General features: G+C 58.8%; 1 protein-coding gene across 9 annotated transcripts in view; it reads right to left on the reverse strand.

Annotated features, from left to right (window-relative positions):
* Positions 1-722: 722 nt before the first annotated feature.
* WWP2 (WW domain containing E3 ubiquitin protein ligase 2) overlaps positions 723-22,015 on the reverse strand; it is a 45,758-nt gene continuing 24,465 nt past the window's right edge. For 8 of the 9 annotated variants that reach the window (XM_084812485.1, XM_084812484.1, XM_084812483.1 and 5 more), the window contains 16 exons: positions 21,395-21,484; positions 19,837-20,011; positions 16,655-16,709; positions 13,933-14,014; positions 13,328-13,456; positions 12,000-12,078; positions 11,801-11,872; positions 11,598-11,686; positions 10,882-11,041; positions 6,234-6,367; positions 4,856-4,996; positions 4,210-4,330; positions 3,424-3,528; positions 2,856-2,952; positions 2,431-2,503; positions 723-2,304 (listed from right to left, as the gene is read on the reverse strand). In XM_084812485.1, the coding sequence (XP_084668611.1) occupies positions 2,205-2,304; positions 2,431-2,503; positions 2,856-2,952; positions 3,424-3,528; positions 4,210-4,330; positions 4,856-4,996; positions 6,234-6,367; positions 10,882-11,041; positions 11,598-11,686; positions 11,801-11,872; positions 12,000-12,078; positions 13,328-13,456; positions 13,933-14,014; positions 16,655-16,709; positions 19,837-20,011; positions 21,395-21,484 (1,702 nt within the window). In that variant the 3' untranslated portion in view covers positions 723-2,204. The remainder of the gene's footprint in view (positions 2,305-2,430; positions 2,504-2,855; positions 2,953-3,423; positions 3,529-4,209; positions 4,331-4,855; positions 4,997-6,233; positions 6,368-10,881; positions 11,042-11,597; positions 11,687-11,800; positions 11,873-11,999; positions 12,079-13,327; positions 13,457-13,932; positions 14,015-16,654; positions 16,710-19,836; positions 20,012-21,394; positions 21,485-22,015) is intronic. The other variant, XM_084812481.1, reaches the window with a different exon arrangement.

A 22,015-nucleotide genomic window follows, 5' to 3' on the forward strand; every position in this document is an offset into this window, starting at 1 on the left:
GGAAAGAGACTTTCAAGACACACATGGGAAAAGGAACAAGCCCAAGCAGGCTGCCCCAGCCCCTGGCTGTCACATCCGCTGCTGCCCTCATTTGGGCATTTACCCAGGGCAGGAAAGGCATTGCAGGGCTCTTGGCCTGCTGATGCGGTTCCTTGTTTGTGTCTGGGAATGTACACCTCTCCTCAAGAGCTGAAGCAGATGATATGGGGAGGGGAGAGCAGCCACCCAGCCAGCTTCATGATTGAAGCAGCATTTCCACACCAGCTTCTGTCCCACAATGGTGGGCTGGCTGATGTGCTTAAGCAGAGAAAGCCCATATGGCCAGTGCTGCTCCTCCGTGTCCGTCCATAAAAGCACGTGGTCTTTCTCCCTGACCCCCTTTTGGCCAGGGCACCAGGGCCAGGGCGCCCAACCCTTCTACCAACAAGAAGCTGCACGGAATATATGATCCCCAGGGCAGCAAGAAGGGCAGGAACTATGCCCAGCCCTGCAGGAGGGCACAGCACACCCGAAGGATGACATGAGCTGCTGCTCCCACAAGGGTCCCCTAACCCGTTTGTTCTCCCCTGGAACTGAGGCCCTTCAACGCAGCTGCAACCTCCTCCACATGCACCCACTTTGGGAAACCGCCCCACGCAACACCCAGGACAGCAAACTGTGGAAACCTCCTGACCTCCCTGCTGGCTACCTAAAGCACAGAAGGAGGCACGAAGACCACAAGCAGCTGCGGACTGTTTATTGCACAAGAAACTGGCATCACTGAGGCAGGATGGTGCAGTACAAAACTATCCAGGATCCCCATCAAAAGCAATTGCAATTCGTTGTATCCACAGACATTTATATATTTATATATATGTACACGCACGCGCGCTCTCTCTCCATGGAAGTTGAGGCACCCCACCATGTCGCTACAGGATACCCCCCCCCCCCCCGAGCCCGAGCACGCTCTTCCACGCTTGTATTCACCACCAGTCTCGGGCCTGCCAGCCACACACTCCAAGAATCAGGCCTCGAACAAACCACCATAGTTTTAAAACAAGCATACATACACACCAAGACCGCAGGATTCTTTTAGTTTGCCCCCTCTTCTTCCTGTCTTTCAGGACATGCAAGTCCACAGTTCTACGCTTTGGCTAATTTGTTTTGTAGAAATTCAAGGTAAGACCTCCCTACGGTTCTGCCACTCTCGGGGTACCGATGCTTCCAGAAAAAGAAGGAATGCCAGTTCCTGCAAGATTCAGAGGGCTGAAACTAAGGGACCCAGGGGGTGTCTCCCTATTTCCTGAGGGCCAGGCTCAGCCCCCATCCCGCCCCGCCCCACCACCCTCAAAGGCCTCCTCTCCCTTCCCAAAGCCTTCAGGCTGAAAATTTTTTGGGCTGCGTGGGATAACTTTTGCTGGCTTTAATAGCCCAGAGGCTGCTCCATGATACAGCAAGACCTGCACCTGAGCTGTGCAGTGCAGCAAAAGGCTCCGAGGGCTATGCAGGGCTGCGCCCCAAGTCGTGTCTTCCACTGGATGCGTTTGGGAAGGAGCCCGGCGTGCGTAGCCAGGCCCACTCCGACGTGCAGAGCAGAAAATCAGCTGGGCTGGAGGGAGCACAGACCTGACTTCCTTGGCACAGGAAGCGGGAGAAGGCCTTGGAGAAGTGCGGGGGGGGGGGGCTTGGGGAAATTGGTGGGAATTCCACCCTGGATTCGACCAGTCCCTGGCAGGGCCCAGCCTTGACAGAGCTCCACCATCCCCGACAGCTGTGAAACAGGCAGTTGGGGGGCGGGGTCTCAAAAGTGCTCATTCTCCTGTACTGAGTGCTTCCTGGTGCAGAGAATGCTCAGGCTGTCCTGACGGGAAGAGCTCCGGGGGGTGGGGGGCCTTCTGGTTTGCTCAAGAGGCATCTGTGACAAGACGCCCTGATGCCCAGGGAGGGGGCTGAATTCGGTGCAAGGACAAGGGTGTGGGAGAACAGGAAATCAGGCTCCCGCTTTGGTGAAGAGCAACTCGACTGAATGCGACGGTGGGGAGAGTCGGCTACGGCCCAGGCTGTGGGGAAGAGGGAGGGGAACCTCCTGCAGCCTCCCACTCCCAGCTGCAAGACCCAGGCCAGGGCAAAACTCAGTCCTCCATCCCTCTTCCCATGGATTTTGCTCCAATTCCAGGGATTTGGGGTGGCTTTCCCCAAGGATCTCCTGGGGGCCCAAGTGCCCGTCACTCCTGCCCGAAGCCCTCCGTCTCCTCGATGGCATAAAGGAGCTTCTCCTTCAGCTGCTCAAAGCTCTTGTAAGGAGGCAGATCCAGGCGGTTGAAGCTGCAAAAGGCAAAGATGGCCCCTCAGCACCTGGCGCTGGCCAAGCCAAGGGGTCTTGCCCACCCTGTCCCAAGCATGGCCAGGCAGGGGACAGGGTGGAGGAGAGGAGCTGGGGGACTCACTCACCACGTGTGGCTACGAGGCAGCCAGGTCTCCTTGCCCACCTTGTCGATGCAGAACTTCTGGGGCCCGTTGCTGCCTGAAGGAAAGGAGCACAGTGTCCCCCGTTGAGCCCAGTAGGATATGGCAGCACAGAGCAGCTGGAAACCCAGTGGAAAGCTCTAGTGGCTTTTCCCCCAGACAGCTCTGAGCCAAAGTACAGAATTCCCAGGTTCCTTAGCTGGAAGCCAGGAGAGCAAAAAAGCAGGCCTGGGAGGAGTTAAAAGGTGCCGTGCAGAGCTGCTTGTCCCAGGCCAGACGGGCAGGATAAATCAGCCGCAACCACACAGTGCTTCGATCCAGCTTCTCCAACCCCCCAGGTGTTCCCTCCTGCCCAGCTGGAAGCCCCCTACGCAGACCCTCCCTTGGGTAGCAGCCAGCCACGCAAGTACCAATGAGCTCTGCAAATCCTCCAACCGGCAGCCGGCACGTCCCCGTCACAAACTGCAGCAGGCGGATCCTCTTCTCGTTGTCCATCTCCTTGACCACCTGCAACCCACATGGTTGGGAGGCGTAAGAGCGGGCGCCTCTGCCCCCAAAGGGGTGCAGGCAGGAGCAGAGACGGGCCCCTGAGGGCCTCACAAAGCATCTGGCACGCAGGGGAGTCCAACAGCAACCCACGAGTCCCGGGGTTGACAGCTGCTTGGAAGCCAGGCCTTCGCAGCGGAGGCCCTGGCCTCCAGCCCTGCCTGTGGGGCACGTGCTGCGCTTATCTAGAGGAAGCGCTCTCTGCACTTGCTCAGGGGCAGTTCCTTGGTCATTATTCTACGTGTTCAAGAGTGAGTCCTGACCAGACTGCAGGGCAATGCCCAGGGCGTGATCCACTCCCCAGCCGCCGCTGCCGCCCCCACGGGAGCCGCCCCGCTGTCCCCTAGCAACGGAACGCAGCCCCGCCCCGCCCCGCCCCGCCCCGCTGCAGCTGAGCTGGGCCAGACCGGGCACCCTCCGCAAGGAGCCCACCTGCCAGAACCACGGGATCTGCCTGCTGCTCTTGCTGCAGTGCCGGTAGACGGTGTTCTTCTGCCAGTCGTTCGTGTCGATCTCCTGCATGCCGCACAGCATCAGCTGGGGAGGGAAGGGGCCGTGGACCGCTCAGCCTGAGCCCTGCTGAGTACGGGGCACACTGCCGCGGCACGGCACGGCCCGCGTCTGGGCAAAGCTGCCGGCGCCCTGCTGACTCCCGAGCGGCAAACGAGGCTCGAAAGCGGCAGCTGAACTTGCCCTGCCGACCTGACACACCGGAGGGAAATAGGGCCACCCCTCAACGTGAACGCCTCTCTCTGGATCAATGAAGGGACTACAACGGGCATGGTTAACCTAGTGCGCATACATTCACGTACAATCAGGCATGACTCGTGAAGGACAAGGCGCTCCGTCCCTGGGTGATGTGCGTCCAGACAGGCACAGCCTCAAAAGAGGCCTCCTGCTCCAGTGTGGAGGCAGCGGCATGCCACGCAAAAGGCGTCCCCTGCCACCCAGCCCCTGAGGGGGGCTGCCGTGAAGAATAAGGGAGAGAAAAAATCAGCTTGCTTCCCAATGGACAGTCCGGCGTCTAAAGGGTTGTCAGTCGCTTTCTCAGATGTGGAGTTCTCCCATTTACAAGGAGCACTGAGGAGCCAGAGGGCCAGTCCATCGCTCTCGAGCCCAACACCTCACAGGCTGCACGAGAATGGATGCGGCCCTCCTCGCGCACAGGCGGGCTCTGCGGCGGGAGAGGAAGGGGCACTGCATGTGCGCCCAGCTCACCTCCAGCTCCTTCTCATCAAAGTATCGCAGCCACTCCAGCGGCGCCACCTCATTGAAGCCATCCAGGAAGGCCTTCGTCTGCTCCTCCACGCCCCGCGTGAACCGCCAGTCCGTCAGCAGCCTGCAAGGACAGACTGGCCACTCAACACCCCCAGGCCACTTCGGATCTGGTCCTGCCCCGAGCCATGCCCCTTGGAGGAGCTCAGGAACAGCTACGTGCCTTTGGGTAGGGGGAGGAGGCGAGCTTTGCCCGCGTCTCCCCCGTAACTCCCTCCATGGCCCTTTTGTCACGGACGGAGCGCATTCAGGTATACCAGAGGCTTTACCATCCCTGTCGGCTATCCCCAGAAGCACCCAGTGAGGCTGGTCCAGAATGTTCCCATTTAACAGATGGGGAACTGAGCCCCAGACAAGGCTGGTCCAAGGCTCCCTGAGTAGCTTCCACAGTGGAGGGCCATTTGAACTTACTCTAAGGCCTACCCACTGGACCATGCTGCCTCCAAGGCAGCCCAGCATGGAGGCATTTGGAGGAGCTCAGTGGCACGCAGAACGGTGGGCCCTCTGGCTGAGCGGTCTCTGGCAGCCACCCCGCTCCCTGATGCAAGGCCACAGCCACTTCTGCCTCCAGCCCAAAGGCAGAACTCACAAGATGTACTCGTCCTTGTTCTCCTCGGTGACACGGATGCTCTCGCCACCCTCCTTCAACTCGTGGGTGGTCACCTTGCCCAAGATCTCCATGTCCTGGATGAAGTAGAGCTCGAGCCCACACTCCTCCAAGTTGTTCTCCCTGAAAGAAAGCGGGGGGGGGGGGGGGACAGCTGGATTAGCAGCAGTAGGTGATATCCGGGCCAGCGGCTGGGGCAGGGGGAATTCCAGCCCAGACGTGCTACGGGAGGCCAAAGATCACAGACCACTTTGTGGCCGTTCATGGCTGCTGTCGATTACAAGCTTTCCTGAGGCACAGGCGTGGTGCACACCTGGACAAAATGGCCCCTGCAGAATCAGTCACTTGGCTTCTCCTCCTCACCCCTGGCAGGTTTCAACGCACCCACTCTCCCCCTACCTGCCATTACATCCCTGCCCCCATGCAGCACACAAGCCGCAATCCCTTTGCTCTTTGCCAGGAGCAGCCTCTGCCCAGGGCCTTTGGGTGCTGGGCTCCCTCTCTTTCCCTCTGTCCCTCCTCGTAACTGCCACATCTGGATCAGGGTAGTTTCTCTGGGCTCATCTGGAAGTGCCACTGCTCCGCCGTCTTTGCCTCCCTTAGCCCACCCATGCTCCTCACGTGGCGTCCAGGATGCCCTTACACCACCTTCAAGCTTTGGGGCATGTGGAACACAGAAATAAATCAAAATGGCTAAGCAACAGATACTCCTGAGAGGCAGCAAGGAACAGCAATGCCCCCCTGGGCAGGGGCAGGGTCCTCTACTGGGTGCTGCAAGGTCACTACAGCCAGCTCACAGGGCCAAGTTTAAAACCAAGGCTGCGCAGGCCATGAGGGATTTTTAAATACAGGAGAGCATTTACGCTCACTTGCTTCAATGTGTTGCCCTCTGCATTGTTAAGTGGGCAGTTTTATAAGATCCTGGTTAACAAATGCCTATCTCTGTGCCAAACTAGACTAGTAAGTCTGTTAACCATGTACTCCTGCACTGCAATTTGTACAGAGATTGCAGAAAGAATTTGATTCTCCCTCTACTAAGAACTCTCTTGGGACAATCTTCTGAAGATCTGGTATGCCTCTGCCCAAGGGAAGATTCTCTTTCAATTGTTGAGAGGGTTGCAAAACTTTTTTCACTTCACTGCAAATTAGGGGTGTGTGGGGATTATCAGCCTCCTTTTAAACATATCTGTCTTATTTCAATGTTCTTAACGAGTTTTATTTGCTCTTTGTCTCAACATTTGTACTGGTTTGTGACCTCAACAAACAATGCATTCATTCATGCATGGCTTGATGGGACCTGGGAGGAACTTGGGCCCCTCAGAAGACCAGGAGGGCTGGCATGGGGAATGGGGGTACTGACTTGATCCAGACAATGGAGTTGTAGAACTCGGGGTCGATGGATTCCAGGTCCTTGAGGGTGGGGCGCTTGTTCAGCATGCGCTTGTAGAAGGGCAGGGTGAAGCCCGTGTCAATGAACTTGCCGTGGTATAAAGCCTGCAAGTCAAGGAGATACCCCCGCCCCCAAAAGCACATCAGTCACGCATGCCCTGTCTAGAGCATTCAGCGCCAAACCCCAGCAGGAGGGGACCACAGGGAAAAAACTGAAATGACCCAAGAGCCGCCTAGGGAGGTGGGAGACCCCAACAGGGAGGAGATGCTGTCCATCTGTTTCTCTTCCCCACCTCCAACACCAGGCTGCAGTTTTCATTTTTATATACATTTATGTACCACCCTTCATAAATATTTAGCCCAGGGTGGTTGAAGGTGTAAGTCTCACAGAGAGCACAACAGCCAAACAACAATAAAATATACAATAAGACCATTAAAATCAAGAAAATAAATGCAAATAATCAGATAAAACAGCTGAAGAAAAACTCCATTTCCAAGGTGTATAATGCACCTCCTTAAAAAGCCTGACAGAATAGAAACATCTTATCTTGGCCCCTAAAGGATAATAAGTGGGCCCCAGGCAAGAGACAGAGTCCCACAACCAAAGCACCCTGGAAGAAAAGGGATGGGCTGTGGCTCGACAGCAGAGCCCTGCTTTGCACACAGAAGGTCCCTGGTTCGATCCCAGCAGCATCTCCAGGAAGGGCTGGAAAAACTCCTGCCCGAAACCCCGGAGAGCCGTTGCTGTCAGTCAGCGTCGACAGCACTGGGCGAGATGGACTGAGGGTCTGAGGCAGCTTCTGGTGTTCCTCAAAGGCCCTCTCCTTTGTTGCCACCCAACTGGATCTCTCATGGCGGCAGCACTCTGAGAGGGGCCTCAGCGGAAGATCTGCATGTGCCTGGGCAGGTTGATGGGGGGAAGATGGCCCTGGGGTGCTTGGTCCCACACTATGAAGGGCTCCAAATGCTGACAGCCCCGGGGGCTGGCAGGGCCCCACATGCACCCTTTGCCTCCCTGCAGATACCCAAATCTCCCCTCCCCCACCCCGGGCAGCAGAGGCGGCCAGCGTGCTCCCCAAACAGTGCCACAGCAGCGTTTGTTTAACCAGAGCTCCCAGGCCACAGCCTGCCTCCGCGAAGCCAAGAATAACGCAGACGCTTCTGCGCGTCTGGGGGAGGCCAGCCGGGTGGTGAGTAATAGTCTGGGGTTTGGGTGGAAGAGGGAGTGGGGGGAAGGGAGACCCAGGCTTGGGGGAAGATCTCTCCTCCCCCTCCCCAAGACCCAAGCAGGGCGGAACCATCCAGGCTCCTGCTCAGCCAGTTCTGCTGAGCCCTTTGGGGGAGAAATGCCCAGGGTGGGAGCTTCCCTGCAGGCCAGGCAGAGCGAGGCAAGGCAGCAACCTCGGTGTCTTCCTGCAGCCTCGCCCGGCCAGAGGGAAGGCCTGACACCCCCTCCCCTTTTTGCTGGGGGGATCGTGAGAAAGGAAGCACACTCCTTTTCTGCTAAGGAACAAAAACTCAGGACTTGGAGAAATGAAAGGAGGGCCTGCTCCATGACACACTTTGGCATGCAAGGGCCACCTGACCAGATCCTCTTTCCGGCCACTTCTCTTCTGCCTGACAAAGTCAAGCCAGGTTAGTTTACGTACCATTTCTAAACACAAAGGATACAAAGTCCTTTGGATAAATTAAGTTTTTAAAAATGCAAATATTTTCATCCCCCTCCACAAACCCCCCTCCATGTTCTCTTCGGGGGGGGGGGGGGAGCAGATTTTTCTTTCCCACGCTTTCAAAATGTCTCCATATATTACAGGTCCAGCTCTCTCGCGAGCTCCCTGCTGGCGGTGTGGGTGTGCTGGCTCTGCTCCTCAGACCCCAAGGTTTTCTCCCACTCCTCAAACATTAGTTGCCTTCCCAGCCCACAAGCGCCCCGAGGGTTCTTTGGAAGCACCTCCAAAGCGAATCTGCCCCACGGCTGGAGGCTGATCCTGCAGACGAGAGCTGAGCGAAAGGGGGCCAAGCTTTTATGTGCCCCTCCCTCAGAAGCACGCCCTTTTCCAGCAACTGTTGGAGGCAGGAATGTGTTCCTGTTGCCAAAGAGACCATACCAACGCACAGCATGGTTGCCTTGGTGACAGGGACAGTTCCCCCCCCGCCTCTAATTTAGCCTGAGACTAAAAAGCACCAGCTTCTTTTGGCTAGTAGTGCTGTGACATCATAGAGTTTCCTGCATGTTCCCTGGTTGGCTGGAAGAACTCGGAGAAGTAATAGCCAAAAATAAAATGGCACCAGAGTAGCAGCTGGGGAGAGGGCAGGGCAAAGGCTGAGCGGCGGTGGGCCTGGCGGGGCAGGGGCAGCTGCCACCCTTCCCCTCAACCGCTTCCAGGGGCAAAAATCTGGTGCACCACACTGCAAATGTCACAGTAGCCTCTCCTGCCGGCGTGCACGTACATATGAACAACAGATCTGTAGGTTGCCTTTGACGATTAAAAAAACCCTCTCAAGGTGTCTTCCAAAACAAAATACCATCTACTTAAAACAAAAGCAAGAACCAGCAACAACAACATCCCGAAACACCGATCCATGGAAGATACTAAAAGCCAATAAACAAATGCAGCTAAAATGAACAGCAGCCCAACAAAAAAATCTTTTAAGAAGCCACAGAAAACCACACTGTTTTCCCTCAGGCCGCCAGCCTGACTGCTCTCCTTGGTGGCACATGAGGCGAACCTGTGGTGTGGCGAGGCTTTGGTGGGCGGAGGCCATCCTACGAGACTGCTCAGGACAGCCTTCCCCAACCAGGAGCCCTCCAGATGGGTTGAACTGCAACTCCCATGGCCACGCCGGCTGGGAAGGTTGGGAGATGCAGTCTGACACATCTGGAAGGCTCCCAGTTGGGGAAGGCTGGAGGCTTAAAAGTTAAAGCCAGCCGTGCAGGTGTCTCGTGATCCAACCAGCTGGCCCCCACTGACGCTCAGGTGGCCGCATTCTGCAACAGTCGTGGTTTCTGAACAACCTTTAAAGAGAGCTCCACCTAGAGCACACTACGGTGGCCCCCCCGGAGTCCTGTCCCTCTCAAGGTGGGGCTGCAGGAAGCGAACCAGCCCAAGCAGCTAAGAAGTGCTCCTGGCTGCCACCGCCCCGCCCCCCAGCAGCCCCAGGTAGTGCCGACTCCAGGAGAACTCCCAAACTGCACACTTGGTCCTGTGGGGGTGGGGGGTGCCGCCCCCTCTGAGAGCAGCTGGGCACCTCCATCCAAAGTATTTGGTTTTCTTACCCACCTGGCATTAAGCTCAATGCCAAACCCCAGAGTGGGGGCTGGGTTATGTCTATGGGAGCCAGAAAGCTCTTGGCGGCCCATGAAAGTCTGGCCTTTTTATGGTGGCAGAAGGTTCTGTGGACTGCCAGGGCCTGAAAGAGCCCTGCCTCAAACCCAGGACGGTGGCTGCCAGTCAATGTCTGAGTTCACAAAACACGACAACACGCTCTCAAGGCTCAGTGTGGGCTGAGTGTGGGCTGTCATTGAAATATGGGTTGCTGTGCTGACTGGCTTCAGATGACACGCTGCAGCTCGCCCTGGCATATTTAACCCACCACAAACTATGGTGCCTGGAGGCGCCAGACTGCATAGGCCAGCCCTGCTCAGGGGATGCGAGCCTGGGGGATGCGAGCCTGGGGGATGCGGCGGTTAAACAACCCTGCACAACCCACAGCAGACTATGGGTTATGTGAGGGTTGTTTAACCCTCACATAACCAGGTTCACACAGCACGACAACCCCTGAGTGGGGGTTGCACGTTCAAAATGGCAGCCACAGACACCCTGCACGTGCCACAGCCTCCCCATGGGCTGTCATGTCATGCAAACAGCCCTGTTGTGTGAAACTAGCTGCACTAACAAACCAAGGTTTGTTAACAACGAACAACCCACAGTCCACAACCCAAGAACAAGCCATGTGTTTATGGGTTGTTTGTGGTTAACAAACCATTGTTGGGTAGCACGGATGGGTTAACACAACACAATAACCCATGTTTCAACAAGCCATAGTCAACCCATAATCATCCTTGGGTGCGGTTGTCATGTTGTGTGAACCCAGGGGTGTATAACTTCAGGCCTGGGGGCCAAATCCAGCCTTGCAGCTTTCTACAGATGGCCACTCCCCCTTCTCCTGGCCCTGCCCCCTCTCGCCCAGTACCAATCAACTGGTGTTCCCTGGCTTTTGTGTGTTTTTTTCTCCCATGCTAAGAGGCTGAAATGCCTCTCCTAAGGCTTAGCTATGAGTGGTAAGAGCTTTCAGATAAAATATGCAGGTATTCTTGGCCCCACCCCCTTTGCCTATACCTGGGTGTATAAAAAAATGGCAAACCGGGGGAACAAGTGACCATGAGAAGGAAGCCGCACCATCCACGACAATTCTGTACAAATCACAGCCACCACGAATAAGCAGCAGCCAACAGATCCAGGAGGTGGAGCAGGATGCCAGGGAAGAGCAAGGCAGCAAGCCCCCCTGGCCTCAATCACGCCCCTCCTGCACAAACACCTTGAGAGAAAGAGACCGCTTGCCTCCCCCCCGGCCCCATCCCCGGCAACCCCAAGGGGAGCCACTCCAGCCTTGCTCACCATGGCAATGAACCTGCCAATGAAGCGGAAGTAGGTGAGGTGGTCAGGGTTGATGGAGGAGGCCGGGTTGATCTGCAGGCAGTAGTTGTTCTTGCCGGCATATTCGAACAGGCAGTACATGGGGTTGAGCACTTCGTGGGACAAGAGGAAGAACCACTCGCTGTGGGGTGGGGAGAGCGGGGGGAGAGGCCAATGAGACCCAGCCCAGATTGGCCCAGAGGCCCTGGAAGGCACGTTCAACCACGCCTGCTCCCACGTGGGCCACGCCCGGTGTGTCGCGGTGCCCTGCACAGGGCCCGCCACCCTCGCCCAGACGCATCCTTCCTTTGACGCAGAGAGCCCCGGCATCCTGTCCGTGGTTCTACCCTGTGGTAGAACAGCATGACGTAACCTACCATAGGGTAAAACCACTGGCAGGACGCAGAGAGAGGCGCCAGAAGTTCTGGCACGCCAGGACTGGGAGCGGCTGCCACCTGGAGCAGGAGAAGCAGCGGCGGCCAGGGGCCGGGCTGGAATGCAGAGACCAGGTGGCCGCCCGCACCTGAGGCTGTGGAGCGGTGAGCGGCCCCTGTCCCTGCAGGGCCAGTGCCCCAGCCACCTCCGCGGTGCCGTGGCCCCATCGCCATCTCCGCTCTGCCCCTCCCGAGGCGGGACAAGGCCCAACACACAGGAAGACCACCAGAAGGGAGGCCGGCAGCCTAGGCCTCCCCACTCACCGGGCAATGCCGCCGTAGTCTAGGCCCTCCTCCCCACGCATGATGATGTACAGGCGGCGGCGCAGATCGTAAGGCTTCATGTTCATGATCTGGGCCGGGAGGAGGAGGAGCGATTTGGGTGGGGAGAAAGAGGTGCCCCACACAACGGCAAGCTGGCCTGACCAGCCTGCTCGCCCCGCCCCGCCCTGCGGCACAGGCCTCACCTGCTGGAAGGAATCTTCGAACAGCGTCTGCCGCGAGACACTGATCTTGACGTGGCTGGGGAGTGCGTTCGACTGTGGAGGAAGCACAGGCTGAGAGGCCCAAATACAGTCCCCCAAACCTGCCCATGCTCCCGCCCCCTGAGGAGGCCCCGATTCTTCCCCTCCTGCCCTGCGGTGAACAAGATGGAAGACCACTCACGTGGCACAGGAAACGGAACTGGTGGAACTTCCAGCGAAAGCTTCGGTCATACGCTCCGGGGGAACCTCCTTGCTTACTCCTGCAACAGCAAGGAAGGACATGGGTAAACCCTTTTGCTCCAGAGGGATGCCTGTGGCAGTGGGTCGGGGACTGCCTGCACCTAGAGGGCAAGGCTAGGGCTGCTGGATTCCCCCCCCCACAACCCCCACCTCAGTGCACAGGGATAAGGAGGTTTAAGGCTCCCTCCCTTGTGCTCAGCTCCCACTGCTCATCTCCCCCTGCACACAGCCCTGCTGACTGGTGCTGAGAAAAGTGCTGATCAGCGGGGGGCTGCACTTTAAATGGGGAAGATGCGTGAGGGGATGATGCTCCCCAGACACTGCCCTTGCCACCACAGCTGCGCTCCTCCTGTCCTGCCACACGTCTGTGGAGTGGTCTGGGGAGAGCACGGCGTACACAGGGAGGACCACACTTGGGAAAGACCACAGATGCACACAACTCTTCCCCATCACCGTCCTTCTCTCCCAGCCTGCTGAGCAGCAGCTGTGTAGAGGGGGTTGGCAGGGGCTTGGGCAGCCACACCAGGCCACAGCCAAGGCCTCTGAGGAAACACGGGCCCGGCTGTGCCTCTGCGGACTCGGGGAAGGAGCTGCCACACACATCCCTGCACGGAAGCCTGAGAAACGGGAAGCAGGGCAGTCCGCTCAGGTGCTCCTGGGGAGTCTAGAGGGGCAGAAAACCAGCAGGCGGAGAGAGTCCTCCATCACGGGCCACATCCTGACGTCTGCAGCTTACAACAAAGGAGCGCAATTGAGGAGAACGGTCCATGCGGCAGACGTTCCTTGGAATTCCCACTGATGTGCTCTTGAGGCCGAGTACCTTCTCTCCCAGAACCTGAGCTTGTGTGAACACTCCGGGCTCACCAGGCCTCCTCCAAGGCAGCTGTCCCCAACCTGGCCTCCTCCAGACGTGTGAGAATGGAACTACATAGTTGGCTGGGGGATGCTGGGAAGTGTCATCTCACACATCTGGAGGGCGCCAGGCTGGGGAAATAGTTCCAAGGACAGAGAGCTGATATCCCACCGCCCTCAGCAATGTCTCCGGAAGGCCTCAGATGCTCCCACAATGCGCCGCACCACCCCTCTAGTGAGCCTCCCCCAGCCGTGACCAGGCAAGCGAGGGCCAGGCGGCCTCGGATCCTCACCTCAACAAAACTGTCAGTGACTCCTCACGGAAACAAACCTTCAAGGTCTCGAGGCACTGTGCGAAGGCACATCAGGAGCGTCCAAGGGGCGGAGGAGTGCGCAGGAGGTGCCGGCGGGACTTACCCTGACTCAAATCCAGGCCGGGGGTCCTTGAAGGTGGTGGTGCGGGTGTTGTGGTCCACGAAGTAGCGCACCCGCTCGTTCGTGTATTTCATCTCCCAGCCGGGTGGCAGAGCTGGCTCCTGGATCATCCTGGCCAGAGAGGGAGGAGTGCATCAAGGGGCATGTCTTGGCCAACGTTTGTGCATCTCCCCACCCCACAGCCGCTGTCAAAGACAACTAGAGCCCTGGTGGCTCTGACCAGCCTGCCTCCCCAGCTTGCAAAGTGCACCCCCGCCTCCCACACTAGTTCTCTGTCTGGCTCTGCACAGGGACCAAGGGGCAGGAGCAGCCTTGCTGTGCGTGGTCCTTGCGCCATTCCAAGCTGGCACTCTGGGCTTGGGCCTCTGTGTACAGGGCAGCAGGGTCGGGGAGAAGCACTCCTCTGCCCCCTGGGGACTGAGAGGCTTGTGGTCCTCCCTGGGCTCCAGGGAAGGCTTCAGACCCCTTGCAGGCTGCAGATGCCTCTCCGGCCACTAAGGAGGCCTCAAGGATGCCCCCTGAAGCTGCTGCCAAAGGCTCCCAAGCCAGCCGCTTTCGAGCACAAGCCAGCAGGACAGGCCTCCTACCCCTGGGTGCGAGGGTCCTCCCATTGTGTGGTGCGGGTGTTGTGATTCACGTAGTACACTCGCCCGTTGTCCTGTCTCTTTTCTGGAAGGAGAGCAAAGGAGCGGCAACGTTAGTCTTCCTCTTGTGGCCGTTGTTCCGGACAGAGGCCCCACAGGAGGAGGCAAAGCGGTACAGCACTGCAAAAGCCACTGCAACACTCTGCCTGGGCCAAGCTCAGAAGGTGGTGTTGGCTGGGCACCCCAGGGTGTTCCAGCACGCCCTCCGCCACAGCACAAACACACACTTGCCTCCCACTTGCTGGGCGTCTGCAGGACCTGCAGGGGAAGCAGCTGAAAGATCCCAGGCCTGCCCTGCCAAGGCTCCGGCCATGCCAGCTTCTTCCTCACGCCAGCCTCAATGCCCCAGTCGCCACCCCACCCCACCCAGCCCCCTTGGCCAGCACACAGCACATCCACACACCACTCTGCCCCCAGCCCTGGGGTCCAGCTTTGGGTTTACGCGCAAAGGATGCCACATCCTCCCTCATGCGCAGGGCATCTCTCTCCCTCTCCCCTGCTCTGCTCACTCGCTCAAGCTCACCTCTGCCCTACGACAGGGGGTGCTCCCCTTGCATGGACCCCCCGGTTCAGCTCTTGGAGCCCTGGCTGCTTCCCATGCAGCAGGCAACCCAGCTCCAGGGCCACCAGGGGCCCTGGCTGCCCTGCCCACACCAGCCCCTTGTCGAAAGCAGCAGGCAGCCTTCCTTCCACTGGCCCTTGGAGCTCAAGCCCCCCGACCTCCCAGCTCCCGCTGCCCTGCCCTGCCTGCTGTTCTCCTTCCAGACTCAGCTGAGCTCCCTGGGTGGTGAGACTAGGCAGGGTGCAACCTCAGCCCTCTGAAGAGGCATTTGGGCCTGCAGCAAGACAGACCCCTTGCTTCTGCTGGAGAGACCTCGCCGCACTCCCATGCCCCCACCAGCTGCCCCTGCCCTGGACGGCTGCTGAGGAAGAGGCAAAGTGTGGATCCAAGAAACCGTCACGGTCATGGCCACAAACTAGTGGCTGCCAGGCAGATGTCGGGTTACTGGGAACTCCAAGAGCTGTCTGTCTGCCCCTTCCTTCCCCCAGGGCGCTGGGAGCGCTAGCGAGAGCGGGGGCGGGGGGATGGCAATCTCAGGATTTGGCTCTTGGCAATCTCTTGCCCACACGGGAGGCCCTCCAGGCCCAGGCAGCCCTGAGGAGGGGCAGGCTCTCCACTCTCCAGGGGCAGGGTACTGTTGCTGTGAGGCTGGATGCTGAGCCTCTCCAAGTTGCCCCAGCAGACGTTCCCCCTCTGCCCGCTGCACGCCGTTCCCTGGGCTGCTCAGGCAACGGTCTCAGAGGCCCAGCAGGGGCTGGGCTGGAACAGGCCAGGAGCTCCCAGCAAGAGCCACCTGCCTCCCGGCACCTGAGCGCCCGGCTCCCCACGGCCACTGGACACCCTGCCGCCCCGGACAGCCCCTCCGCCCCAGGTCAGGATGTAAGAGGAGCCCTGCTGGGTGGGACCAAAGGCTTCTCTAGCCCAGCATTCTGTTCCCACTGCGGCCAGCCAGATGCTCCCATGGGAAACCCAGAAGTGGGCAGGAGCACAGCAGCCCCCCCCCCCCAGTGCTCTGCAGCAACTGGAAAGCAGAGGCACACTGCCCGATACCGGAGGGGATCTATAGGGCCATCAGGACTGGAAGCCATTGGGAGCCTTCTCCTCCAGGAATTGGTCCAACCCCCTTTTAAAGCCATCCAAGTTGCTGGCCATCACATCATCTTGTGGAAGTGAATTCCACAGTTTAACTGAGCTATGCTCACCAGGCTGGGTCTTTAGTCCCAAAGCGGGGGGGGGGGGGGGGGGGCGGCGCAGCGCCTCAAAGAGGCTTGGATCCCCAATCCTCCACTGTCCCACTAGAATGGCCCCTCAGCCCCTGAGCTCCCTGCTGCCGCCGCCCAGTGGCATTAACAGATTCACATCGGAGATTCCAGCTGGCCCCTGCAACCCCTCAGGGCTTCTTCCAAATTCCCTTGCTGGGGGTGGGGGGATGGCTGTTCACACCCCCTGGTTCATTCCAACTGGGCCACCATCCAATGGGAAGCCACGTGCCCCCCGCCCTTCCCAGGGCAGCGTGAGGCCTGACCACTGGGACGCCTCCTCCCCAGCTTCTGCCATCGTTCCATCTCCAGCCACAGCCACCCTAGCGAATGCACCTCTCACCCTACCCAAGATGTTCCTGTCACGGTTCGCTCCGTCCCACCAAACAGCCCCCACACCCAGCCCACCAGCCTCCCCTACTCCAGCACAGCTCACTCAGGTGCAACAAGAGCAAGGCAGGATTCACAGCAGCTGCAGGAGAGGCAGCAGAAGCGTCTTGACAACCCAGAAAGCTTTCGCTCGGCATCCTTCCGTCTTCCCCCTCCCCTCCCTCCCTCTGCTGTAGCCCTCACGCACAGGAGAAACAGAAGAGGGGGGCACGGGGGCTAAAAAGAAACCTGCAAACTAGCAGCAGCAGCAGCATCTCTGGGCTCAGGAGACTGGAAAGCAGGCATGTTTGCAACAAGTCAGGATTTGAACCCAGAGCCCAGGCAGGTCTAGTTGATTCAAGTAACACAGAGACCCTTCCTGCATACCTGTAAAGGGAAGAAGCCTGAAGGAGCAGGTCCTGCAGGAACAGATGCCCTGAGCCCAACAAGGAGGCAAAGAAGAGACGGTACTTACCCCAGCCCGGAGGAAGCGGCCCAAGAGGGTCACTGTCAGCCGGGGCGCCCGATGACTAGGGGGGCAAAACACACACCACCCGGTTACTGAAGGGGGAGAGCTGGAACGTGGAATGAGAGCCCCCCCAGCCCTTTCTCCCACCCCCCTCCCCTCACCCAAGTCCGCTAAACAAAACGTCCCAGCCAACTGTGGGGAGGGCAAACTGCCGGCCTGAATGCGTGCAGCTGGGGGCAGAGGACGGGAGAGGACGGGCTGCGAAAGTCCAGTGGCAGGCAGGCAGGCAGGCAGCTGCTGCTACCCCCGTTGCTGGCCGAGGCGACTGAGCGCCCCACCACAGTCCCACCTCCAACCTCCTCCGAGAACCACACACAAGAGGGGAAAAATATTGCAGGCCTTTCCAATGAAATCATTCCCACAAGCCCTGTCCACGCCCAGAGCTTCCTGGCTCGGTCCGCGGGCTGCCCCCCCTCCCCCCTCACAGTGGGCTGTGAAGCCCAACGGCCGGGCGCGAGATGCTCTCAGACTGAGGGAACATTCATGCCACACAGACAGGCGTTTCCCCCCAGCCCCCCACAGGTTGGCCCCATACAAAGCACCTTTATCCAGCTCCAGGCAGCCTGGGCTGGGCCAGGACACGCAGGCAGCCCTGATGGCCAGCTGGGGAGGGGGATACAATGCCTCGGGGGCGGTGGCGACAGCAGCAGGGCTGTTTAGATTAGTCCCCCTCCCAGGCTCCCCTCTGGGGTCTCTGGAGAGAGCAGCCAGACGCAAAAGCCAGACAGGACCTGGGAGGCTCCAGGCTCACGTCAAAGACTTCACCCATGTCCAAAAAGAATGTGTCGTGGTCCCAAAATAAGGCACAGCACACGCACACTCAAAGAGCAGCGGCTGCCTCCCTAGGAAGGGCTCCGCAGTTCTCAGCGAGGCCCCCATCCTGCAAGAAAGTCACCTGCAAAGGTGACTTTGGCCGCCTCCGTTTTCTCAGGCGAACAATTCTGCCACTTGACTGCCTTCCTGCAGGGGCGGCCCGTGCAGAGAGGCGAACCAGCCGCCGCCTGGGGTGCCAACTGAAGTGGGGCACCAAATTTGAGGGGGAAAATACAAAAAAATAAAAATAAAAATGAAGATGCCATTATTCCAATTCCTGTGCGCATGCAGAGGGAACACGACCGAGGCTGCGGCAGCGAGCAAGGGGCCGGCTGGTGAGGGCGGGGCTGAGTCAGCCCCCCCGCCTGGCCTCCCCCCGTGACGTGGGACAGCCTCTGGCTCCCTGCTGCTCCCCGTTGGAGGCAGGGGTGGGAGGCGCCCGAGCGCCGCCACTTCGGTTGCCCTCGCGGGGCTGAGCCGAGGGGCGGGCGGCGCCTGGCGGCCACGTCGCTGCACCCAGCCAGCCTCCCTTCGCAGAGCAGGCGGCTGCTCTGGCCTCCAGGGCGGCTGCTGTCAGGTCCTCCGGGCTGAGCGGCGCCTAGTAAAACAAAGACCCATTTGGGGCGCCTTCGATTACGGATGCCGGCGGGTCTGCTTCTGTGGATGCTGCACCCCTCGCCCCGCGTCTTCCTTAAATGGAAAAGGGCAAAATATTTCCCACTTCACCAAAACCTCAGCCTAGGTCTGCTCTTGGGGTGGGGGTGGCCTGGTTCACCAAGGGCGCCTGTTCCAGGTAGCTAGCCTGGGGCCTTCCTGCGTGGAGGGAGCCTTTCTTACCACGCCGGAACAGCTGCTCCACAGTACTGGCCACGTGTGGTGGCTGCAGAGGCAGAGAACGGCCTGTGGGCTTGCTGTAAACACCCAGCCAAGGGAATCCACAGAAGCCACAACATAGAGGCCCAACAGCAGACATGGGACAGGTGTCCAGGGGAACAACCGTGGGGGCCACCAGGGATTTGTGCCTCTGGCTGGCTGCAGGTGGGGCTGTCAGAGCTGCTCGGCCAGCTGCCCAGGAGCCCAGAGCAGATCAGGGCCCTGGAGGTGGGGAGCAGAGCACAGCCCAAAGCAGCCCAAGGATGGGTGCCCAGGCTCCCACCACAAGCCCTGATCCAGCCCCCGCAGATGTTCATGCTTTCACCTGCTGGAAGAGCCCATCACTATCCGGTGCGGGGTTGGGCAACTTCCAGGGGCCAATTTCCTGCTCCCGGCACCCACTGAGGGCTGCCCGCTGCCCGTGCTGCTGCACCAACAACCAATTTCTGCTGCCTCCATGCCTTGTTTTAAAGAAAAATTGCCTCTTTTTTGCCTTTGCTGCGCCACTGAATTTCAGTGGTGGGGGGCGGGGGCACACCTGACCTAGTGCAAGGGGCCAGGCTCCCAGGAGGAACTTCAGGACACCACCTTTGCTTGGGAGGCAGCACGCAGCTGCCAGTGGCCACAAGTGTCTCCAGCCTTAAGACCAGGCCTGTTCGTGGGACCAAGGAAATGCAGCTCCCCGCCCCGCCCCATTTGCGCAGAGGGCTGGCCTCCTCCCGCCCAGCCCTGCCACAAAGTGGAGGGGAGACGTTGCTCAGGCCCGGCTGGAACACAGAGGCCTCGGCAGCCAAGCCACCTCCCACCCTCGCAGCCCTGGCCGGGTGAGGGCTCCTGAGTGGGGCAGGCTCCCGCGGCCCTCGCTGGGGCCTGTCTCCCTCTCTGCCACCCGTGCTTTCAGGCAGCATTCGATTCTTATTGCTGTTTTCGTTTGTTGCTATCGAGGTTTAGCTTGTTTTAAGTTTTGGCTGTGAGCTGCCTTGGGAACTCTTACAGGACTGTCTATAAATACTGGTAAAAAAATAAAGCCAACAAAATCCTCCTCATCTTCTGAAATCAGGCACCCCCACCCAGTCACAGGCCACACAGCAACCCTAGGAAGCCGCAGGGCCCGGGTCAAGAAGGCCAGCAGGTGACGGGGTGGGGCTGCCAATGCGAGCCGGGCTGAGGAAGGGGCACATGCCTGGGCCAACTCAACAAAGCCCCCCACGGCCCCTCCAGCAACGCAACCCCACCTTTGCTGCCGCTGCCAGCAGGCCCCCACCCCCCGTGCACCCAGGCAGGAGCCATCTGGGGAGGCGCTTGCTGCCTGCCCTGGATGGCGCTCAGTCCTCAGCCCCTTGCTCTGCGTTCCAGGGAAGGGGCCGGTGGCTTGGGGCCACCGGCCACCCTGCCCTGGGCACCCTCCCCGCTGCTCCCTGTGGGAGAAGCCCCTCCCTCACCTGGTAGAGGAACCTCTGGCTGAACTGCCGCATGGCTCCCTGAAGCTGGCTGCGCTGACTCTGCCACTGCTCGTAGTTGCGCACGTACTCGGCGGTGGGGCGCTGCCACGTGGTGGTGCGGGTGTTGTGGTCCACATAGTAGTACCTGCCACGGGGGTCCACACGCTTCTCCCACCTGCACAGACAAGGGGAGCCTCGTGAGGAGACCCATCTCTCTATTTCACATACACACTCGGAGGCAGATTAACCCTTTTCCTACCACCATGGCCATTTTGTTTGCCAGTCATTATTCCTGGGGCAGAGGGGGCTTTCGGGGTTGGCGCAAGGATGATTCTGCCTCGCACAAGAGGCGCCCCAAAGATCTCCCATGCCTACTACAACCTCCAAAGAAAGATTAACCCCTTTCCACGCACCCACTGCAAGAGGTAACAGGCTTGGGAAGCGGTGCCGAGTTTTCTCTGGACAGACGTGCACTCCCCCTGCAGGATGAGGCCTGCAGCCTGGGGGTCCTGTTAAATCTGACCCTGTCTTTAGTTGCCCAAGCAACTTCTAGACCTTTCAACCAGCTAGGTCTGGGGTTGCCCGCTGAAACCTTTCCTAGACAGGGAGCTCCTAGCCAGTTATTCCACGGTCTGGCTGGGGCCGCTGTACTGGTTTCAACATGGGGCTGCCTGCGAAGACTGCTCAGAGACTTCCCTTCGTAGGCAGCTTGGCAGCTAACTGGGAGCGGGGGTGCAGAACACATCTTGCCAGCCACAAATCAACGGTGTGTTTCTGGGCACAATCCAAGGCGCTGCCTCTCCCCTTCACAGGGCTTAGGACCCAGGGACCTGAAGGGCCTGCCTTCTCCCTCAGGAGCTTGCCTGAGCTTTAGGATCGCCGCTGCAGGCCTTTGCCCAGGCTCCCCTTCCTGCCTCCTGAAGGGCTTTTTCTGTTGGGGCTCTCCAGGTGTGGGATCGTCTCCTCCCCAGGGAGAGCTCACCTGGAGCAGACGGCAGTCGTTCCAATGCTGCTGTCCAGGCTATTTCATGCTAACTATTTAAACTCTGTTTTAATGCAAGAGTTTTACAGGTCGTGTGTTTTGGGGGACAGTGCTGCTGCTGTTTTAACTCATTAATGCTGTTATTTGCATTTCCCCCGTAAGGCGCTCCAACAGCCTTCAGATTGAAGGGTGAGATACACTTTTTTGTGTAATTAAATAAGCAAACAAATGAACACGCACACCAGCTGGCTTTGAGGACCACCTCTCCTGAGCAGCTGAACTCTTGGTTTGCCTCATACAGATGGCCTCCAAGAGGTCATGATCCACATACGCCACACCAGGTACGGCAGGCTGAATGGGACCATAGACCCGTTTCCTTCCTGCCCCCCCCCCAGCCCTTCCTTTGAAGGAAGATCCACAACACTTTTGCCTTCACTCCCCCTGCCCCCTCCCAGTGCTCCGATCCCTGTTGCTGAGGCCACCAGCTTTCCACGCCCCACCCTTGCTGAAGGACACTCTGCACTCGCTTGTCCACAAATCAGACCCCACAAAGCTCCTTTATTTCAGAGCCCCTACCCTGGCGGAAGAGGGCGTTCCCAGGTGGTGGTTTTTGTGTTGTGGTCCACGTAATAGACCCTCCCATTCGGCAGCTCCCGTTGCTCCCACCTGAGGGAAAGAGAGGCACAGGGTGGGGTGTGGGGGTTACAGTGGAATGGAGGGGGGTCCCATTTTTGGTCAAGGCAATGTTTATTGTTATTTCTTATTTCTAGAATTTGTCAGCACACAAAGTAGTTTACAACTCTTATCTGTTGTTCCATCAGCCCTGTGAGGCAGATGCCGGTTCGCACGATCACTGCAGCTTAAACAAGCCACAGTGGCTTGTCTAAGCCATGCATTCTGAATAATCACTGCCTGGGCACGGCTTCTGTCGTCCAAACCCAGGCGGTATGGGTTGCTCAGGGTTAAACAATCATCAAGTAACCCAGCAACAGCCCACTTGTTATTTGGGATTGTTCAACCCTCGAACAAGCCATGCCACCTGGGTTCAGAGGACACTCCAAGCCAAGCCTAAGTGGTGATTATTCAAACAAGCCACCGTGGCTTGTTTAAGCCATGGTGATTATGCGAACTGGGTTACTGACACTTACTCAAGCTGCTCCAAGAACTGTCTGGACGAGCACAGATTCAGGCCCCCAG

This window comes from Heloderma suspectum, chromosome 8 (genome assembly GCF_057233095.1).
Source record: "Heloderma suspectum isolate Gila_16-S chromosome 8, 16-S_ref, whole genome shotgun sequence".
In the NCBI taxonomy this organism is placed as follows: domain Eukaryota; kingdom Metazoa; phylum Chordata; class Lepidosauria; order Squamata; family Helodermatidae; genus Heloderma; species Heloderma suspectum.